At 43.6% G+C, this 15,892-nt stretch overlaps 3 protein-coding genes across 6 annotated transcripts; 2 read left to right on the top strand and 1 right to left on the bottom strand.

The window, feature by feature from the left end:
• Positions 1-308: 308 nt before the first annotated feature.
• On the top strand, positions 309-1,639 carry LOC135343632 (uncharacterized). The gene is made up of 3 exons (XM_064540604.1): positions 309-491; positions 549-1,006; positions 1,327-1,639. Exons 2-3 carry the CDS (start codon positions 551-553, stop codon positions 1,480-1,482), a joined length of 612 nt encoding a protein of 203 aa, XP_064396674.1. The 5' UTR covers positions 309-491; positions 549-550; the 3' UTR covers positions 1,483-1,639.
• Positions 1,640-1,785: 146 nt separating this feature from the next.
• Positions 1,786-10,061, bottom strand: LOC135343615 (programmed cell death 6-interacting protein-like). 3 transcript variants are annotated; one of them, XM_064540583.1, is made up of 17 exons: positions 9,737-10,061; positions 9,409-9,463; positions 8,820-8,889; positions 8,518-8,645; positions 8,095-8,248; positions 7,675-7,784; positions 7,328-7,504; positions 6,892-7,050; positions 6,378-6,502; positions 6,001-6,178; positions 5,533-5,817; positions 5,089-5,289; positions 4,476-4,750; positions 4,020-4,090; positions 3,586-3,792; positions 2,786-2,980; positions 1,786-2,087 (listed from the first exon to the last, which is right to left on the bottom strand). In XM_064540583.1, the coding sequence occupies exons 1-17, from the start codon at positions 9,940-9,942 to the stop codon at positions 2,020-2,022; spliced, it is 2,664 nt and encodes an 887-aa protein (XP_064396653.1). In that variant the 5' UTR covers positions 9,943-10,061; the 3' UTR covers positions 1,786-2,019. The 3 variants fall into 3 exon arrangements, with proteins under 3 accessions (XP_064396653.1, XP_064396655.1, XP_064396654.1); XM_064540585.1 differs by having other exon boundaries at positions 2,786-2,977; XM_064540584.1 differs by having other exon boundaries at positions 3,586-3,789.
• Positions 10,062-10,125: 64 nt separating this feature from the next.
• On the top strand, positions 10,126-15,856 carry LOC135343616 (KAT8 regulatory NSL complex subunit 1-like protein). Of its 2 annotated transcripts, none has more exons than XM_064540587.1 (8): positions 10,126-11,413; positions 11,783-12,110; positions 12,179-12,264; positions 12,496-12,617; positions 13,434-13,518; positions 13,904-14,022; positions 14,438-14,630; positions 14,888-15,856. In XM_064540587.1, exons 1-8 carry the CDS (start codon positions 10,620-10,622, stop codon positions 15,621-15,623), a joined length of 2,463 nt encoding a protein of 820 aa, XP_064396657.1. In that variant the 5' UTR covers positions 10,126-10,619; the 3' UTR covers positions 15,624-15,856. The 2 variants fall into 2 exon arrangements, with proteins under 2 accessions (XP_064396657.1, XP_064396656.1); XM_064540586.1 differs by having other exon boundaries at positions 12,179-12,270.
• Positions 15,857-15,892: the final 36 nt, after the last annotated feature.

The raw sequence follows: 15,892 nt of genomic DNA, 5'->3' as shown, positions 1-15,892 counted from the left end.
GGCCTGTGAACACACTCGTTAATAGTAAATTCTTCGGACCCATGTTTCGATCTGACGTTCCAATTGGGGATGATGAGAAGCGCTCTAGCCTCGAATCCAGGCCGATTAATTTTCTCGAGGCTAGAAGGAGATAAGCTACAGAGTACAGCCCATAGAAAACAAGTAAAGAGGCTAGTACACTCTTGGTATAATGAAGTGTAAGTAGACTCACAAGCCGTCACTGCAGGCGAATGGCTGCTTGCATAGACTCAAAAGCCAACATAGTGTGGCTTTTGAGCATGCGCACTGTTGTTAGGTGACGTAATCTTGTTTTCTTTCACTTTGTCACAATAATTATTTTTAATTTACGGTACAAGACAAGGTACGTTGTAGGATCCTGATCCTAGCTAGCTAGCTACGTACTACCGATACCAGCTAAAATACCTTGCTTATCAAGAGCCTTTTGGGACCATCCTGCGCCTGCACCTGTGCTGAGATAGTACTACAGGCCGGCAAGTTATCTGTCAGACTAGACAAGCACATAGATTTGTTATTTATTAAAACTGCAGCTATGAATGAAGAGAGGCAATCACTGATGGCCAACCAAGCCCCTCCACCTACGGCACCCCCTCCAGCCTACACGTCTGGACCCACCCACAGCCCCCCACAGTATCCCCCACAGTATGTCAATCCACCTCAGGGCCAGGGAGCACCTCAGCATTACCCTCCACAAGGCTACCCTCAACAGCAGCGTGAAGTGACCGTGGTCACAGCCGTACCAGTTCAGCAACGAGAGGTGTGGTTTTCTCCCGGTGGTGCAATCTTGCCACAACCTGATCCAGGCCGTCGTGTCATTGGCGGAACAGCTCGATATCGTTATGGCATGCTAGCGTCCACTAGCTACACTTATGCTGACCAGCTGCCTTGTCTGACGAGTACGATGCTTGTGTTCATCGTCCTTTGTTTCTTCATTGGGTCCCCCCTCTCTCTGATGTGCTCTTTACCCGCTTACTACTTCATCAACAAGGTACACAGTGTGGGGATGTTCGTTTAATGTGTTACTGCGTAATTATGACCGACTATTAATTAAGGTGACACTAATAATTATTATTTGAATTTGTATGGCGCTATAATAATTATTATGATGAAATTGAAATGTCCAAATGTCGCATATTTAGAGTGTAGCCTCATTTAGTTAGACAATGTTCAATAGTTGGTTTTGCAACTTATTGTTAATGTTTCTGTTTGAGCCACTTTACAGAGTACATGATACTTTATCTACATTGTAGTTGCATTACAATGTATCTAATCTAGTTGCTGACTTATAATGCTTCCCCTCCTAAACAGGCGAATGAGGAGGCTAATGTCCAGAATGACATATCAGCTGCCAGGGACTCTTACCGTGGTTACAAAGTTTCAGTTTGGGGCTTAAGCTTCTGGTTTGGAATTACCTTGGGGTTGACCATCACACTGGGCGTACTGGGTGGCACAGGGGTCCTCTGAGGCCATCATCGATGCTGGACAATGGACAAAATCTATGTTGTGTTTAACCTTAATAATTACTATGTGTTTTGACTATGATTATAGCTTGCTTACAAAGTATCAATATTAACTTGTAATTATGTTCAAGTTCTTATAAATTAATTTTTTATTCCCTTAATTAATATAATTATATTCATAGGGAGCTGGGGGTAGTGCACTCGATCTGCAGCAGCACCCAAGGATTAAATCATACGCGAATAAATTATAAGTTCTAAGACATGTTCCAATCTTGTCTCGATTGATTAAAAGTACGCACATACAGTATAATTATATAAACACTGCATAAATCTATACTGTATTATTGTAAGTACAACTGCACACAACATTTAATAATATGCTGTAGTGCAATAATAATAATAGTTCACACAACAAAACTGAAATCATTACATTATTATATATATAATAATAGTGCTCTCAACTAGCTAGTCGAATTGTCCGTAATCAAAAATGCTGTTCATTAGTTGTAACACAGGAAGTCACACGATGTCAGGTGATCAATCACCTCTGCGGAGGTGGCTGGTACGGCTGCTGCTGCTGAGGGTAACCAGGAGGAGCATACTGGTAACCTACAGGGACGGAGAGAGGGAGGGGGGTAAAAAATGCATGCTCCAAGAAAAGTACATGTATATGCACAGACACAGTCATGTGGGATCATGTAACTCTAAATATTCGTACAGCTCAGATAGTGACGTTACATCTATTGCAGTAGAATAATTTCGTAGTGTTAATATTTGCTAAAATTCTACTACCGTAAACGTTGAAATTTTCGACACATCAAAATTTCGCACTTTCTGCACTAGGCCCACAATTCTTAAATTTCGTGCGCATAAATTTTCGTCCGTTATATTAACGTAGGTGTGGCTACCACGTACACGTACACCCACGTATATATTTAATTTCGTGCGTTGAGTCCAAGGACGAAAAAAACGAAATTAAACGCCCGTCGAAAATTTCAACGTTTACGGTATACAAAAAACCTAGCTATAATATAGGTACATGTATGCCTGTATGCCTAACGCCTACAGCTCTATCTAATACACAAACCCATATAAATATATAGTTAAGTTAATAGTCAAGGGGGAAACTTTATGGCCATAAAAATTAATATAGATTAGTGAAACTGAATCAGTTTGTCTCTTAGCATGATTGTACTGTCTCTTAGCATACATAATGTATAATTATACCAGACTAAACTGCACTGTATATACCGTCACTCTGAATGTACGTTGCATGTACACAAAGTAACAATATAGGCTTCTCGTACCAGGCTGAGGGGGTGGAGCTCCGTAGGGGGGCTGGGCATAGCCTTGTGGGGGAGGAGCTCCATATCCTCGTGGGGGTGGAGCACCGTATCCTTGTGGGGGTGGAGCACCATAGTACCCTCCCTGAGGGGGAGGAGCATAGCCTTGAGGGGGCGGCTGCTGTTGCCCGTATTGGTATGGGGGTTGGTAGTGGCCTGCTGCATGAGGAGAACACAGAGCCTGAAACACACACCAACACTTATTACACACCAACGCTTGTCACACACACACACTTAACACACACCAACACTTACATATACAACAGGAACAATTAGCAAGGAACACTATGCTTCAAGCATAAAAACCGATGTACTAATGTTCATGCCCACAACTACATGCCTCTAATTACAGTTTGTACAGAGTAAACCATCTTATACCTCAACTTAGAAAAAATTTGCATATTCAAGCTTTGAAGTGGCCACTGCTAATGAGGTGTCTATTCAACTAAGAAACCTGCTAGCAGGTCACTATCTGAGTTAGTGACCTGCTAGCAGGGCTCTAACTAGTACCCACAAAAATGCATTTTCTAAGTGAGATAGACCATGTGTAGTACCCTTCTTAGCTGGATAGTAACCCTTTGGGAGTGATTAGTGGCTTCTGCAAGTCATTAATTGTCCTCTGGGCTGCGCCTCGGTCAATTAGTGACTTGCCTCAGCCACTACACTCCCTCAGGTTCACTATCCAGCTAAGAAACCTACTACACACGTCTAGCTAATACACAGTACTTGTACATAAGCATATTATAATAATTCTACACACACACCCTGAGGAGGAGGTGGCTGTTGTGGTGGTGGTTGCCCCTGGTAATAAGAGCCCGGTGGGGGGTGCTGTGCAGGGGGTGGAGCATTAGGCTGAGTGGGCTGAGCTCTCGGCAGTGCCTGAGGGGGTGGGGCATTATGCTGAGCTCTCGGCAATGCCTGAGGGGGTGGGGGGCGAGCGGGAGGCTGTCGGCCAGCTGGAGGTCCATCTGCTAAACAGAAGGTGAAAAGCATCATCACTATTCTATTGGATTAAGTTAAATTGTCTAGAGACACACTCGGTATATTGGACCTTAAAAGCTACTTAAAGAGGTATTGAAAACATTTTTACTGGACACTCTCAATCTAGTTATGAATGTTTAAAGGCATAATTATACGATTGCCTCTATTGAAGGCCCGGGGCCACTATTGGAGTTAGCAGCCAGTATTCAAGGTTCACCTGGCTCGTGGTATTGAGGCACAGATGAGGGGGCGGACTGCGGCTGGTTGGCTATCGACTTCTGCAATTCCCTATGGAGATGAGAAACACAGATGACTCGGACGATACACGTATATACTTGCAGTGCATGCAGTTGCAATCACTCGCATCTACAGAGCCTTACAGCAATGAATGAATGTATCTACGTACTTTACAGCATGTATATGTGACTAGAAGAGGTACGACACGCGTGCCTTGATTTAGCAATTAGCCTCTGCAATAACGTTGGAGCGTGGAGGGACTTATACCTTGATTATCTGCCCACGCTCAATGTTATTGCAATTGCTAAATCGAGGCACGCGTGTCGTACCTCCTCTGACATGTGACAGATGATTGCACACTTAAAGGCGTTGTTTCTATTTCGAAAGTATTAGAGAAGCGTATTGATGTACAACTACTTACTAGGAAAAAACTTACTTAAGAAGATCTTCTTTCTCCGTTCTTCTAGCAAACACAAAGTCGCTCACTTTGGTCTGAATTTTGACCAGGAGTGGGGTGAGGTTGTTATAGAAACCAGTGCCTTCGGTGAGATTAGATGTCAGCTCCATGTAAGCATCGTAGCCAGCTGCCAAATCTCTGAGCTTCTGGTCCCGAGCACTCATACTGTACGCACTGGTCTCTTGCTCAAAGGCAGTAGCGGCAGCCATGATCCTTCCCTCTAGGCCTTGCTGCTTCTGAAGGCTTTCTATCACCTGTATCGACATGTGTGTGTGTGGGGGGGGGGGTGACATTTTGAGACGTTTTTCCTTACTTAATACGAAATATAATTATGTTACTGTAAGAATGCTAATAATAATAGAAGACACAATTTGTACATAATCATAATTGCATTAGGTTTGGCATGTACGAGCAAGCTACCTATGATATTAATATGTACTACAAGCTTCCTACAAAATCTCGCAATCCACCCACACAGTAATCCCACCCCTCCTCCACACACGTACCTACTGCCGCCCACACAGCAACCCCACCCCTCCACACACGTACCTATTGCCGCCCACACAGTGACCCCACCCCTCAACACACATACCTGCTGCTGCAGTCGTCCATACTCACTCCTGAGATGAGCCTCACTGATGGCCTCCTCGTCAACGTCCCCCAAGTCCCTCAGAGAGACCATGAACTTGGACACAATGTCCCCTACGGGGTCACGCATGGTTCGCTCTATAACCTCCCTCTCTGCCTTCAGTGTCTTCACTTCCTCCATCAGACAACGAAGGTCTTGCACAGCCTGTCATGTGAGTATCATGTGATAATAGCTACAGTACTATAGGGTCAGTGGAGGTCAGACATGCATGTACGAATTACTAAAGCTTCAGTGCAAATAGTCAGCAACATTTCATTTCCGGTCACATGATAACATGTAGACCCAATACACTGAACTTGTAGTGATGCGTGCATGCATGTCGGACCTCCTCTGCTTACACCATAATGCCTTGAATAGGCCAACACATGACACTCACATGACACTCACCTGGCTCCCACTGAGCACAGCAGCCTGGGCCCCAGCCTGAGGCAGGGACGCCTGAATCTCACCCACAGGCCGACTTAGTAGCGCCATAGCCTCGCGATTATTCTCAAATTTCTCTTTCACAATCCCGTCAGCTCTAGTGGCATTGTCCAGAATGTTCAGAAATTTGTTCACTTCTTTTCTGAGTGGTTCAGTGAGTTGGCTCGATGCCTGTCTCTTCCAGCGCTCCTTGAAACGCTCACGCAACTCACTGTCTTCACGCTCCTCCTCGTCAAGAATACGGTTAGTCTGTGATGTCATCAAACAGTTTCACGTATCATTATTTATCATTCATTTAAATATCAAGTGATCCTAAGCACAACACAAATGTGTAAAACTAACCGAAAGCTGAAGAATGTGCCTCTTTAGTTATATCAGTAAAGAGGAGTACACTCTTGGTTATTCAAAGCTAGGAAAACAAAGACAACTCACCTCTGTGAGGATCTCCTTGTTTCTGGTAAGCAGTTCTGGGAGGCCATAGAACTTCTCTTCGAGTGAGGACAGTCCGCCCTGGACCTGTACACCCTCGGCCTTCTCTCTTAGTGACTCTGGGAGCTCATTGCCACCTGTGTCCTCAATGGCAGCTGGCAGGTTCTTACTGGCTAGCAACCTGCAGAAATCGGCTTGTTTATAGCATGTACTAGATTTCAAAAAAATAGCCTAAACACACAACTGTACATTTGGTAAAGAGCAACAATTAAGCTTGTATGGATTTTATCAATTGTTAGTGTGTTTACCCTTACCAGAAAACACTTGCTCAAGTACAGACGCAGGACATTCACAATGCTATAAGCAGCACATTCACTCACTCGTTGATATTGTGTGTGGCAGCTCTGAGCTTGTCCAGCTCTTCCTGTACCAAGGCATCCTTTTTCCCGTTGTAGGTTGAGAGGGCCTGGTTGACAGAGAGTGGCATCAGCTCAGAGAACAGGTCCTGCAGGCATGATGGGAGAATGTACAATATTTACTGGCCTCTACACACACATAACTACAACCAGGAGCATGTGCTCCTGCTACAACCATAGTACACTGTACCATTGGTCCATACAATATAAATACTAAGAGGCCTAAACACGCAACCGTACATTTGGTAAAGAGCAACAATTAAGCTTGTATGGATTTTATCAATTGTTAGTGTGTTGACCCTTTACATCATGCCCTAATACGGCAGTTTGTATACACACAAATAAGGCCACTGGAAATAGTGCATGGCTCTATTTACATAGTGTATACTCCCTTTAATACTTTCATGACTGACCAACTCCCCACATAGCTATGTTAAGCTGAGGGCGGGCACAAAGGGAGCGTATGACATGTACGTACCTGGAAGTTGGAGGAGGGGCTTGAAAACTTGACTGCCTTGGCCAGGGTGGCTTTGCCTGGGGGCTCAAGAGTGCCAAAATCAGGGACAAGGTCATTGTAGATAAAGTTGTTGTCCTTGTTTACTGCCTCGTGGTCTCTCCTCAGACTAGCTGTCAGCTCCTGAGGAGAGGAGAGGGGAGGAGGTACAATGTAGATGTATGTATACACAGCATTATGTACATTTCCTTAATTTACGTTAGCCTTGAAAGCAATCAGAGAACCAAACCATTACAGACCTCACTAAGATAACTACTTACTGTAACAGAACGTGAAAGCAAGAAACAACATCCTTTTGGTGTTTTTTGATGCTTGAATGAGTTATGGGCATTCAAAGTTGACCACATAACCCCTGAAGGCACGCACATACACTATAAATGTAACCCCTGAAGGTACTCACATATCCCTTGAAGGCCCCCTCTCCCCTCTTTTCTGCCTCCTGCAAGAGAGCCACGGCCTTGCCCATTCTGGCAACAGCTGTTCCGAAGCTCTTGTCGGCCTGAGCCACCTTGCCCAATCTATGCTGGGCCACAGCGTGAAAGTACAGCTGCTTTGCTACTACTATCTGCAGCCATGACTGTGGGGTGGGTACCGAGGAAACATGGTGAATAGAGTGAACATTCACTTGCTAGCTATCTATAGAAAGAGAACGATACAAACCAGAGTTAGTTGCAAAACATTAATATCACAACAAACAAATTCCAAATACTGCATCCACCTACTGTACACTGTCACTTCATTGCATACCTTATCCCACATACTCTTGACTGAGCCCACTTGCATGTTACTGTAAGCATCAGCGTACAAGTCCGAGGCCTGCATGGCTACCTTGGCAACCACAGCATCCTTGATCTTGTCTGTGGGAGAGAGACAATACAAATTCTTGAGCCGAGCCACGGTTAAGACCTAACTGTTTATTCATGTGCCAGGTCCCACTATTTGTTGTAAGCTAGCTGGTTGTTTTTGCATTTACAAAATGTTGTGAGTTTTCAAATTTAGCCCTCGAAACGAATGTTGTTCTAAACTAATAATTATTGAATAGATTTACAACACTTGGAGAGTCTAAGAATATGTAGATAGCATTGTATAATTATTGGAAAACATGTCTTTTTTCTAAGCAAAGCCAGAACCTCACATCCCCTAAGGCCATTATCCGAGGGAACTCACCTCTGCTGGCCTTGATACAGAATGTCTCTTGTGCCTGTCCCAACATAAGCTGAATGAGAGCGGTGGTGCTCTCGGCAGAGAGGTCAGGGGTCGGTGCTGTCTGGAGGTGGGCAAACACCTTCTCCTGAAGCAGCTGGAAGGTCCCAGCAGCACCCTGGGGGGGAGGGGGAGAGCAACTTGCTTATTATTATTATACATGTATGTATGTATGCTGTTACACTATCCGTTGATTATATGCACTGCACATAGGTTACAGAGAGCAAAGTAATGTTGAAAAGCCAATTATGGGATTGTGTTATGACAGGAAACTTGGTGGAGAAGAAAGACATACGCAACACAACACTACTAATCAATTAAATCTAATCTCTAGCTACACTGAACACATCTACAAGCTATGCTGTATACTGTGTAATCAAATAGTACCTGGAAGTGTTTGGCTGCATTCTTGATGCCCTCGTCAGAATCAAAGTTCTGTGATTTTGCAATTTGGGACTGAAGAGCTCCGATGTTGAACAGTACACAGCACTGCTCGTAGGTGGAGGAGGGTTGAGCTGTGAGGTGTGTGTGAGGTGTGTGTGGGCAGTTATGGTTAGGCTAGGGGGATGTGTGCGTGTGTGTGTGTGTGGGAGGGTTAGGTTAGGTCACCACAGTATAGAAAGTATACAGCAAGCCAATCTACAATACTTTGGCTACAAGCTCAGTTGAACCTTTGACAATGTACTTACAGGCACTCTTGGTTCCTCCAAAGATACCCCCACTGTAGAAAGCATCCTGCCAGCTGAACTTGATCCGAATCTGCATAACACAAGTACAAGCATAATTATAGTACACCCTAATTTCTAATTATAATTATACTACTAAACGTTCCCATAAAGTACCCTCAGGGCTAAACAGCATACATGAACCCAAGTATACTCATTAATAGTATCAAGGGCGTATAAAAGAAGAGAGGGCATGCAACTCCACTATCAGTACACGTAGCTAGCAGAGTTCAAACGTGGGCGGAGGAATGTGTGCATTTGCATGAAGTGCTAAAAATAGAAATTTCATTTCATGCAAAGTCATGCACATTCAACTGCCCACGTTTGAACTCTGCTCATATAGGAGTTGCATGCCCTCTCTTTTTTTATACGCCCTTGATAGTATTTAAAGCAAGCATACATGATTTTTAGGGTGTAGAAATTGTAATGTTGTCCTTATACAGGTGTGAATATAATTAACATTTGCTCCACCCACCCACATGGCATCACAGAACTATGGTAGTTCCAAATACACACATCACATGAGAGGTGATATAATGACAACAACACTCACCTGTCCTTCAGACACGGGCAACTTGCTCTCAATGGCACATAGCTGGTCGTAGTACCTGCAGGGATGTGATGATGTGAGCGTGTGTGGGTTGTGTGAGGTGTGATGGTGTACAATGTACGCATAATGGGATTTGGATATGCATGCATACAGGTGCATGTTGTCGCTAATCATACAAAAACAGAATTACTCTAAAGGATATAGGTGCTATAAATAAATAAGCAATTTACTTCCTCTTTGGGAAGCAATCCGCCCAACTAATAATTATACAGATGTCAGCGATATTAAGATTTTCATTGCAGTCAATCTCGGCATAATAACCAGTGTTTACCTGGCGATGAGATCGAGACCAGTCTCGTGTTTGTCTGGAGACCTCACCACTGTCGATTCACGAAGGGTCTGAAATTCTTTGATGGGCTCATTGTATCGTGATGGTGTGTCTTCATAGTTGTTGCCTATGAACCTCAGAAACGCTTGGGAGAAGTCTACACTCTTTGTAGACTTTGAAGGCACTGCTAAGAGTCCTTGAGGCGCCATTGGACACTTGGAAAGTATATATAAACACACTTGCAAATTGCAAATCACTTTATCACTGTTATTCTCTGCAAGAACCTCCTTTAGTAGCTTGTATTTTTATCGATGACGTATGCGATCATAGGACTTTGCGCGGGGTCACTCCGAAGTTTCGCTAATTACCTTCCATAAAAGGATAAACAGTGGGCGAAGCATAGTATGCCACGTTTTGAGTAACCCTCACATGGTTCATAACAATTACACCGCTGCTTGAATAGTGAAGGATTGATAGGAGTGAGTATAATGGGCTCTGTTAGGCGTAGGGCTACTACATTGTGATAGAAATAGTCTGCGAGTCCAAGCTATCAGTGTTGCTCAAGATAAAGTTGCGTCGTGCACTCTGAAGCGATCGCGCATACCCTCAAGACATTGATACTCTAGCTATAGGACAGCTGTGCAGTGAACTAGCCGGCTCTGTTATTGAATAAACTTACAAGTTGGAGTCAACAGCAAGGACACTGTTTCTGTGCGTTGCATTATAAACAGAAATTGTCAAACTGAAATTGTGCTAAGAAAGCCTTGGCTACTTTCGATTCAAAAGCTCAGGACAGCAGCACCATATGCTTTATATGTGTGACTGTAAACTATTCTCACACTGAATACAACTGTGTCAAATATATCTTGACTGGCTTGGCAATGTCATGCAAGCCTGCTCTGGAAAGAATAATTATATCATGGTATCAAGTGTTGTAAAACCTGGCAAGAACAATTACTCTCAACATTCTACTGCAATGCCTAGCAAGATTGACTCACCACCGGCACTGTCAACAGCAACCCAAGTGGTTCACTCGAAAGTATCAAATGGAACTCTCAGCCCCCCCAGCTCCCCCCAGAGGGTTACAAGATCGAGACTTCGGTTTCAGAAGGAGCAGAAGATGACTACTAAAACTCAAGGAGCCAGTAGCAACGATGCCACCTCAATCACAAACCAAGAGCGCTTGGTGTGCCCTGAACTGGCTATAAACTATGCAAACACTGTCATTTCCTCTCGGCTGGGCACACTCAACACTCAACAAGCAGAACTCGAGTCCAAGATGGTCAGACTGAGTGGGAGATTACGTCACAAACAACTGCAATTGGCAAATAGCCATGCTCGAAAACAACTCGACTTCTACGACCACAAGCAGTCAACCAAAAGAAACAACTCTGCGTTATCAACCACAGATGTATCGGACATGGAAGTTGACGTGACCAAAGCCCTGCCTATTCAAGTTGATGGCGCCAGTGAAGAAAGCACGCCCAAATGTGAACTAAAGACGCTATCTCCTATCAAGGCTGAGGATTCTTTTAGTAGTTTGGAGTCGTCGTTTCAAGAAGAATGTGGCCTGGCTCAGATTGAAGGAAGACTGGAGTTTGCAAGGCAGCTGGTAGACGAAGACGCTACTGATTGCTCATCAGATGAGGAGACAGACATGGAGATAACAGCCAACCCTAGGTGAATATTACAATGATTATGTATATATTCTCAAGTTCCCCAGTTTTATGTTTTCAAGTTATTAGCAGCGTGGTTGAACTACCCGCCTACAAAAGCATCGGGTACTATAAATGTCATTAACAGCTTCTATGGCTTATGAATAGCATCTGTTATTGTGTGCTAGTTTATAACCTCACGAGTTCTACTTTGTGGGAGGTCACTAGCCATCGTAATGAATAGTTGCTCACATTGTTTGCTTACCTTAGTTATTAGGATGTTACAATACACAGCACAGGTACCTAAGGCAATAGTACTGTGTGATATACACACCACGTATGTATTTTGTTCATACTACATAATCTACATACCCCCACCCACGCACCCACACAGATGTGAAAACCTCAAGAAAGATTGGGAGCGAGTGCGAACTCTCATTGGCTCAAAGTGGGCATGGTTGGAACGTCGCATCTCAGAACTCAACAAGCAAATCTGTCACTTGGACTACAAGATACAGCGTCGCCCTAAACGAGAGAGCACCACCTTTACATCACCCAGGGCAACGACCTCAACTGCTCCCTATCTTACCGTCTCAAACGGAGGGACTTTGCTGGAACAAATTCACCGTTCAGGGCTCAAGGGGGGCAATGGACTCAGCTCTCCGTTTCTACCGCAGCTGTTACTCCCTGGAGGGGGGGTAAGCAATACAAAGCAGCTTCAGGTGGGCTCGATTGATTCACCACTATCTGTTGTTTGCTTGGTTTGTTATTGTATTTTAACGTTTTACAGGTCAAGGATTTGTTGGCCTCGTCAAGTCTGGGCAAGAAATTTTCTCTGCTTATGGAGGAGTCTGGCGATGGGTGTGCTAGAACAAGGCGAGTGTAGGTTCATTTCAGTTCATTTGTACTGTTTTGAGGTTTTGGCATCCTGTGTTTGTATTATGTGTTTATGTCGTATTTAAATAACTTGGATAGAAGTACTTATACTCTGATCACACTGTACATGTATAATAGTATTTTGTATGGCTCACACACACACACACACACACACACACACGCACACGCGCGCACACACACACACACACACACACACACACACACTAACAGGCCTTTAGAGAGAAGAGCCAAACGCAAGATGATTCGGAAGACTCCAGCTCGAGGGCGTCCCAAGAGAGAGGGTTTAGCAAGCCTAGATCCGTCCTACCATCCTAAACTGTCTCTGCCACATGGTGAGCTAAAAGTTGTGGGTACATACTAACTGGTAGCAGCTGTATAGTTAGGTATTAACTACCTAGAATCTAAAACCCTTAAAGTGCTGGATTAACCTTACGAAGGCAATTGGCTCTAAAAGTGTCTTATAAAGGTGGCTAACATTCCTAGCCTGTATGATAGTGTTAGATGGTACACAGTGTACACTCAAACTGCCACATTACTTTGTAGCATTACAGTAAGTAGTTGTTGGTTGGTATGCTAGCATGTTTATGCGTTGGTTGTATGCATGTGGGGGTGTAGGTTCAATATCAGATTTGGCAAGTACTCTTTTACTATTTGTGAGCTAGGAGCTTCTCAGTTCTACAGTGATGAATTATAGAAAATGGTCTGGTTTGAAACATATACTTGTTTATGCTTTTCAATCATTGTATGCTTCTATGTTCCATTCACAGCTATGAAAGGTCTGCCCATTGTTACTTTATGTAAATGTATAGCTCCATTAACACAAGCAAACCATCGTTATATCATAGCTTTCTTTTGAGTGTCTTCTAATTTTGGTTCTGAAATTGGTTACAACAGTGTGTGTATGATGGTACTGTATATGTCCCAGCTCCTATTCATTGTGTGATGCAGTATGGTGCATATGACCCAAAGATTTAATTGGTGTCTGATACCTTTGGTACTGAAACACATTTTCTCGACCAGCGATCAATTTTAAACCACAATTTCACTATCTGTGGCAAATAATTTGCTCAAATATTGGCAGGAAACTAGTGTATTTTAACGACTGTATAATCATGCCCTGTGATTACTGGTATTTTCAATTTCTACAGAGCTACCATCGAGGTTGTTGCTAGATACGCCAGTGAAGCAGGTCCTCCAAGAGCACGCATACGCCAGGCAGCCTCTGAGCAAGAGGTGAGTGAGTGTTGGTAGACCTTGCATCAGCCCTGTAGTGGGTAACACTCGTGAATGCCTATAGTGGGTAACACTCGTGAATATTGCTGAGATAAGTTGCGTCTATAATTTATAAGAGTGTGTCTTGTGATAGATAGTACATGTAATCATTTTCATTGGTATGTTTGTCAAGGAACCTACTTATCGCATGAAAGGAATCAATAGAGCATGGCTTCACGTGTTATTCCCTCCACTGTGTAAACCGATATTAGATATTTAGATACAAGGATCACCTGTTAATACTGCCTGTCTAGTATTCATACAGCAACTTTTGAGTGGAATCTGATAGCTGTACTTGGTACAGGAGACAGTACATGCAAGTTTCACTGTATCTAACCCCCTCCAGGAGAAAGGCTGCCTGCTCCCTGACCCATCTCTTCACTCCACGCCCTTACAAGCCAGAGCCCTCCTCAAGCCCCTCCCCTATGGCCACACCCTCGTCAGCTTCCTCTGCAATCAGTAAAGGTGTGTTTATGATTCCTGTTTCGTACATGCTTTGAGTACTGTATAGGTGTCTGTATAGGTGTATGTATGCACACTGTTACAAGTGTTAACTTGCATACAACTACATGTGTAATATCAAGTTCTACCCATATTCCATTGAAGGAAACGTGTTGGTACATGTACTAATTAATAGCTTTGGAATCTTGCTACGTTCAATAAAATTATGTTCTATGAAATTATGTTCCGTGTAATAATATTGTGTGTCACTGAACGTGTGTACCTTGTGCTTGTAAAAACATGTACTTAAATAGCCCCATAACAAGTTCAGAGTATATTATTATTGTGTGCAATTTCAAATGTAAACCCTCTGACAATTCTATCACACTAATGTTTACATTGATCATTTTGATAGTGTGTCTTATTTTCTTCTCTGCAGTGAATTCTCGTCGTAAAATGTACCAATTGACACACCAGTCATCGTCCATGGATCTGTTTGGTCCCATCTCTCCACCCACTCGGCCGGACACACCCTCTCAACCCCCACCAAAGAAGAAGCGGGCTCTGACCTCTACTCCCTCCTTTGATATAGACAATATTGTCATTCCCTACTCTATGGCTGCTAGTACCAGGTGTGTGAGTGTGAGGTGTTAATCACTGTGCTCTTTGTACGCATGATTAGTGTTGCATCATGCATTGAAATACCACCTTTACAGGTACAGGTCACACACCGTTTGATTCAGTAGTATAGCAAGTTGCAATCTAAGCCTAAAATAATGACCATTCTGTTTTAAGTTGTACACGTAATCAATCCTATATCATTGAATTATACATGTACTTGTAACTGTATAATACTCTCTTCAAACACACACACATACCACACGCGCAGGCTGGAGAAGGTCGAGTACAAGGAGATCGTCACCCCACGCTGGAGAGAGGTCGAAAAGAACGACAAAACATCACCTGGGTTCAGAATACAACCAGTCGAACCAACCTCGGAGACAACTGAGAATGCTGACGACAACACTTCAGAAGAAGAAGACATCTCTTACGAAGCAATTCTAAAAAGACACGAGAAGTGTGAGCAGCAAGAGCAGAAAAGATTCATGAACTTCATTTCTGGTGGCAGTAGTGGTCAGAAAAAACAACGCAATAGACCCAGTAGTAGTTCAAACGGTACCCCTGATCCTCTCTCTTTCAGCAGTCCCCTACCATTCAGCAGCACTTCCTCCAGGAGAAGAGGTTTTGAAAGTCCGATTCCTTCGGAGGCCGACTTGTACGCCAGTCAGTACATTGGGATATTACCTTGGCAACCGAGGGATTTTCCCCTGGTAGAGGAGGATATTGATGCACTCACGAACCCTCCCCCTCCTCCAAATGTCGTCAGAGGTCTGCTTTCCCCTCAGTCCTTTTCCGATTATCAATTCAAATCTCGCACACCTAGTATCGCGTCCACATTAGCCACACCTCTTTCGAGCCCCATCTCAACGCCCAATGAGGAGACCCCTTCAATTAGTCCCACTGAGTGGATGGTGGTGAGCTCACAGTTGAATGAGAAGACATACTCATACTGCAAACCTGCCAATGGCAGTCACTTTGTTCTCAAGCTGTCGAAACGTGCATAACTCTATTATAGCCAAGTCCAATTTATTCCCATCACACGATCATCTTATGATGCATGCTGCATATGATATCTTTCTTTCTGTTGTGTTCCGTCAATCGACTCTTCATTTTCAGTATACTATTAAATGCCTCAGTCAAAACTTGATTTGTGTTCAAGTGCATATACCCTCTCAGTGTTGGCAACACCCTGTATGAATTATATAATTTATACATAACAAATTAATTTTAATCATAATCTTGGAATGTCATCGTTGCCTGGCAACAAGAATGG

This window comes from Halichondria panicea, chromosome 11, assembly GCF_963675165.1.
Source record: "Halichondria panicea chromosome 11, odHalPani1.1, whole genome shotgun sequence".
In the NCBI taxonomy this organism is placed as follows: Eukaryota; Metazoa; Porifera; class Demospongiae; order Suberitida; family Halichondriidae; genus Halichondria; species Halichondria panicea.
The sequence above is the reverse complement of the archived record's forward strand: the minus strand, read 5'-3'. Positions and strand labels throughout refer to the sequence as shown.

Coding starts and splice junctions, on each gene's coding strand:
- LOC135343632 (XM_064540604.1), top strand. CDS start 551: ATGAATGAAGAGAGGCAATCACTGATGGCCAACCAAGCCCCTCCACCT. Junction 1,007..1,326: donor CTTACTACTTCATCAACAAG/GTACACAGTGTG, acceptor CCTCCTAAACAG/GCGAATGAGGAGGCTAATGT.
- LOC135343615 (XM_064540583.1), bottom strand. CDS start 9,942: ATGGCGCCTCAAGGACTCTTAGCAGTGCCTTCAAAGTCTACAAAGAGT. Junction 6,179..6,377: donor GCCACACACAATATCAACGA/GTGAGTGAATGT, acceptor CGATTTCTGCAG/GTTGCTAGCCAGTAAGAACC. Junction 2,981..3,585: donor ACAGCCACCTCCTCCTCAGG/GTGTGTGTGTAG, acceptor CTCCTCATGCAG/CAGGCCACTACCAACCCCCA.
- LOC135343616 (XM_064540586.1), top strand. CDS start 10,620: ATGCAAGCCTGCTCTGGAAAGAATAATTATATCATGGTATCAAGTGTT. Junction 12,111..12,178: donor GCAATACAAAGCAGCTTCAG/GTGGGCTCGATT, acceptor AACGTTTTACAG/GTCAAGGATTTGTTGGCCTC. Junction 12,618..13,433: donor TAAACTGTCTCTGCCACATG/GTGAGCTAAAAG, acceptor CAATTTCTACAG/AGCTACCATCGAGGTTGTTG.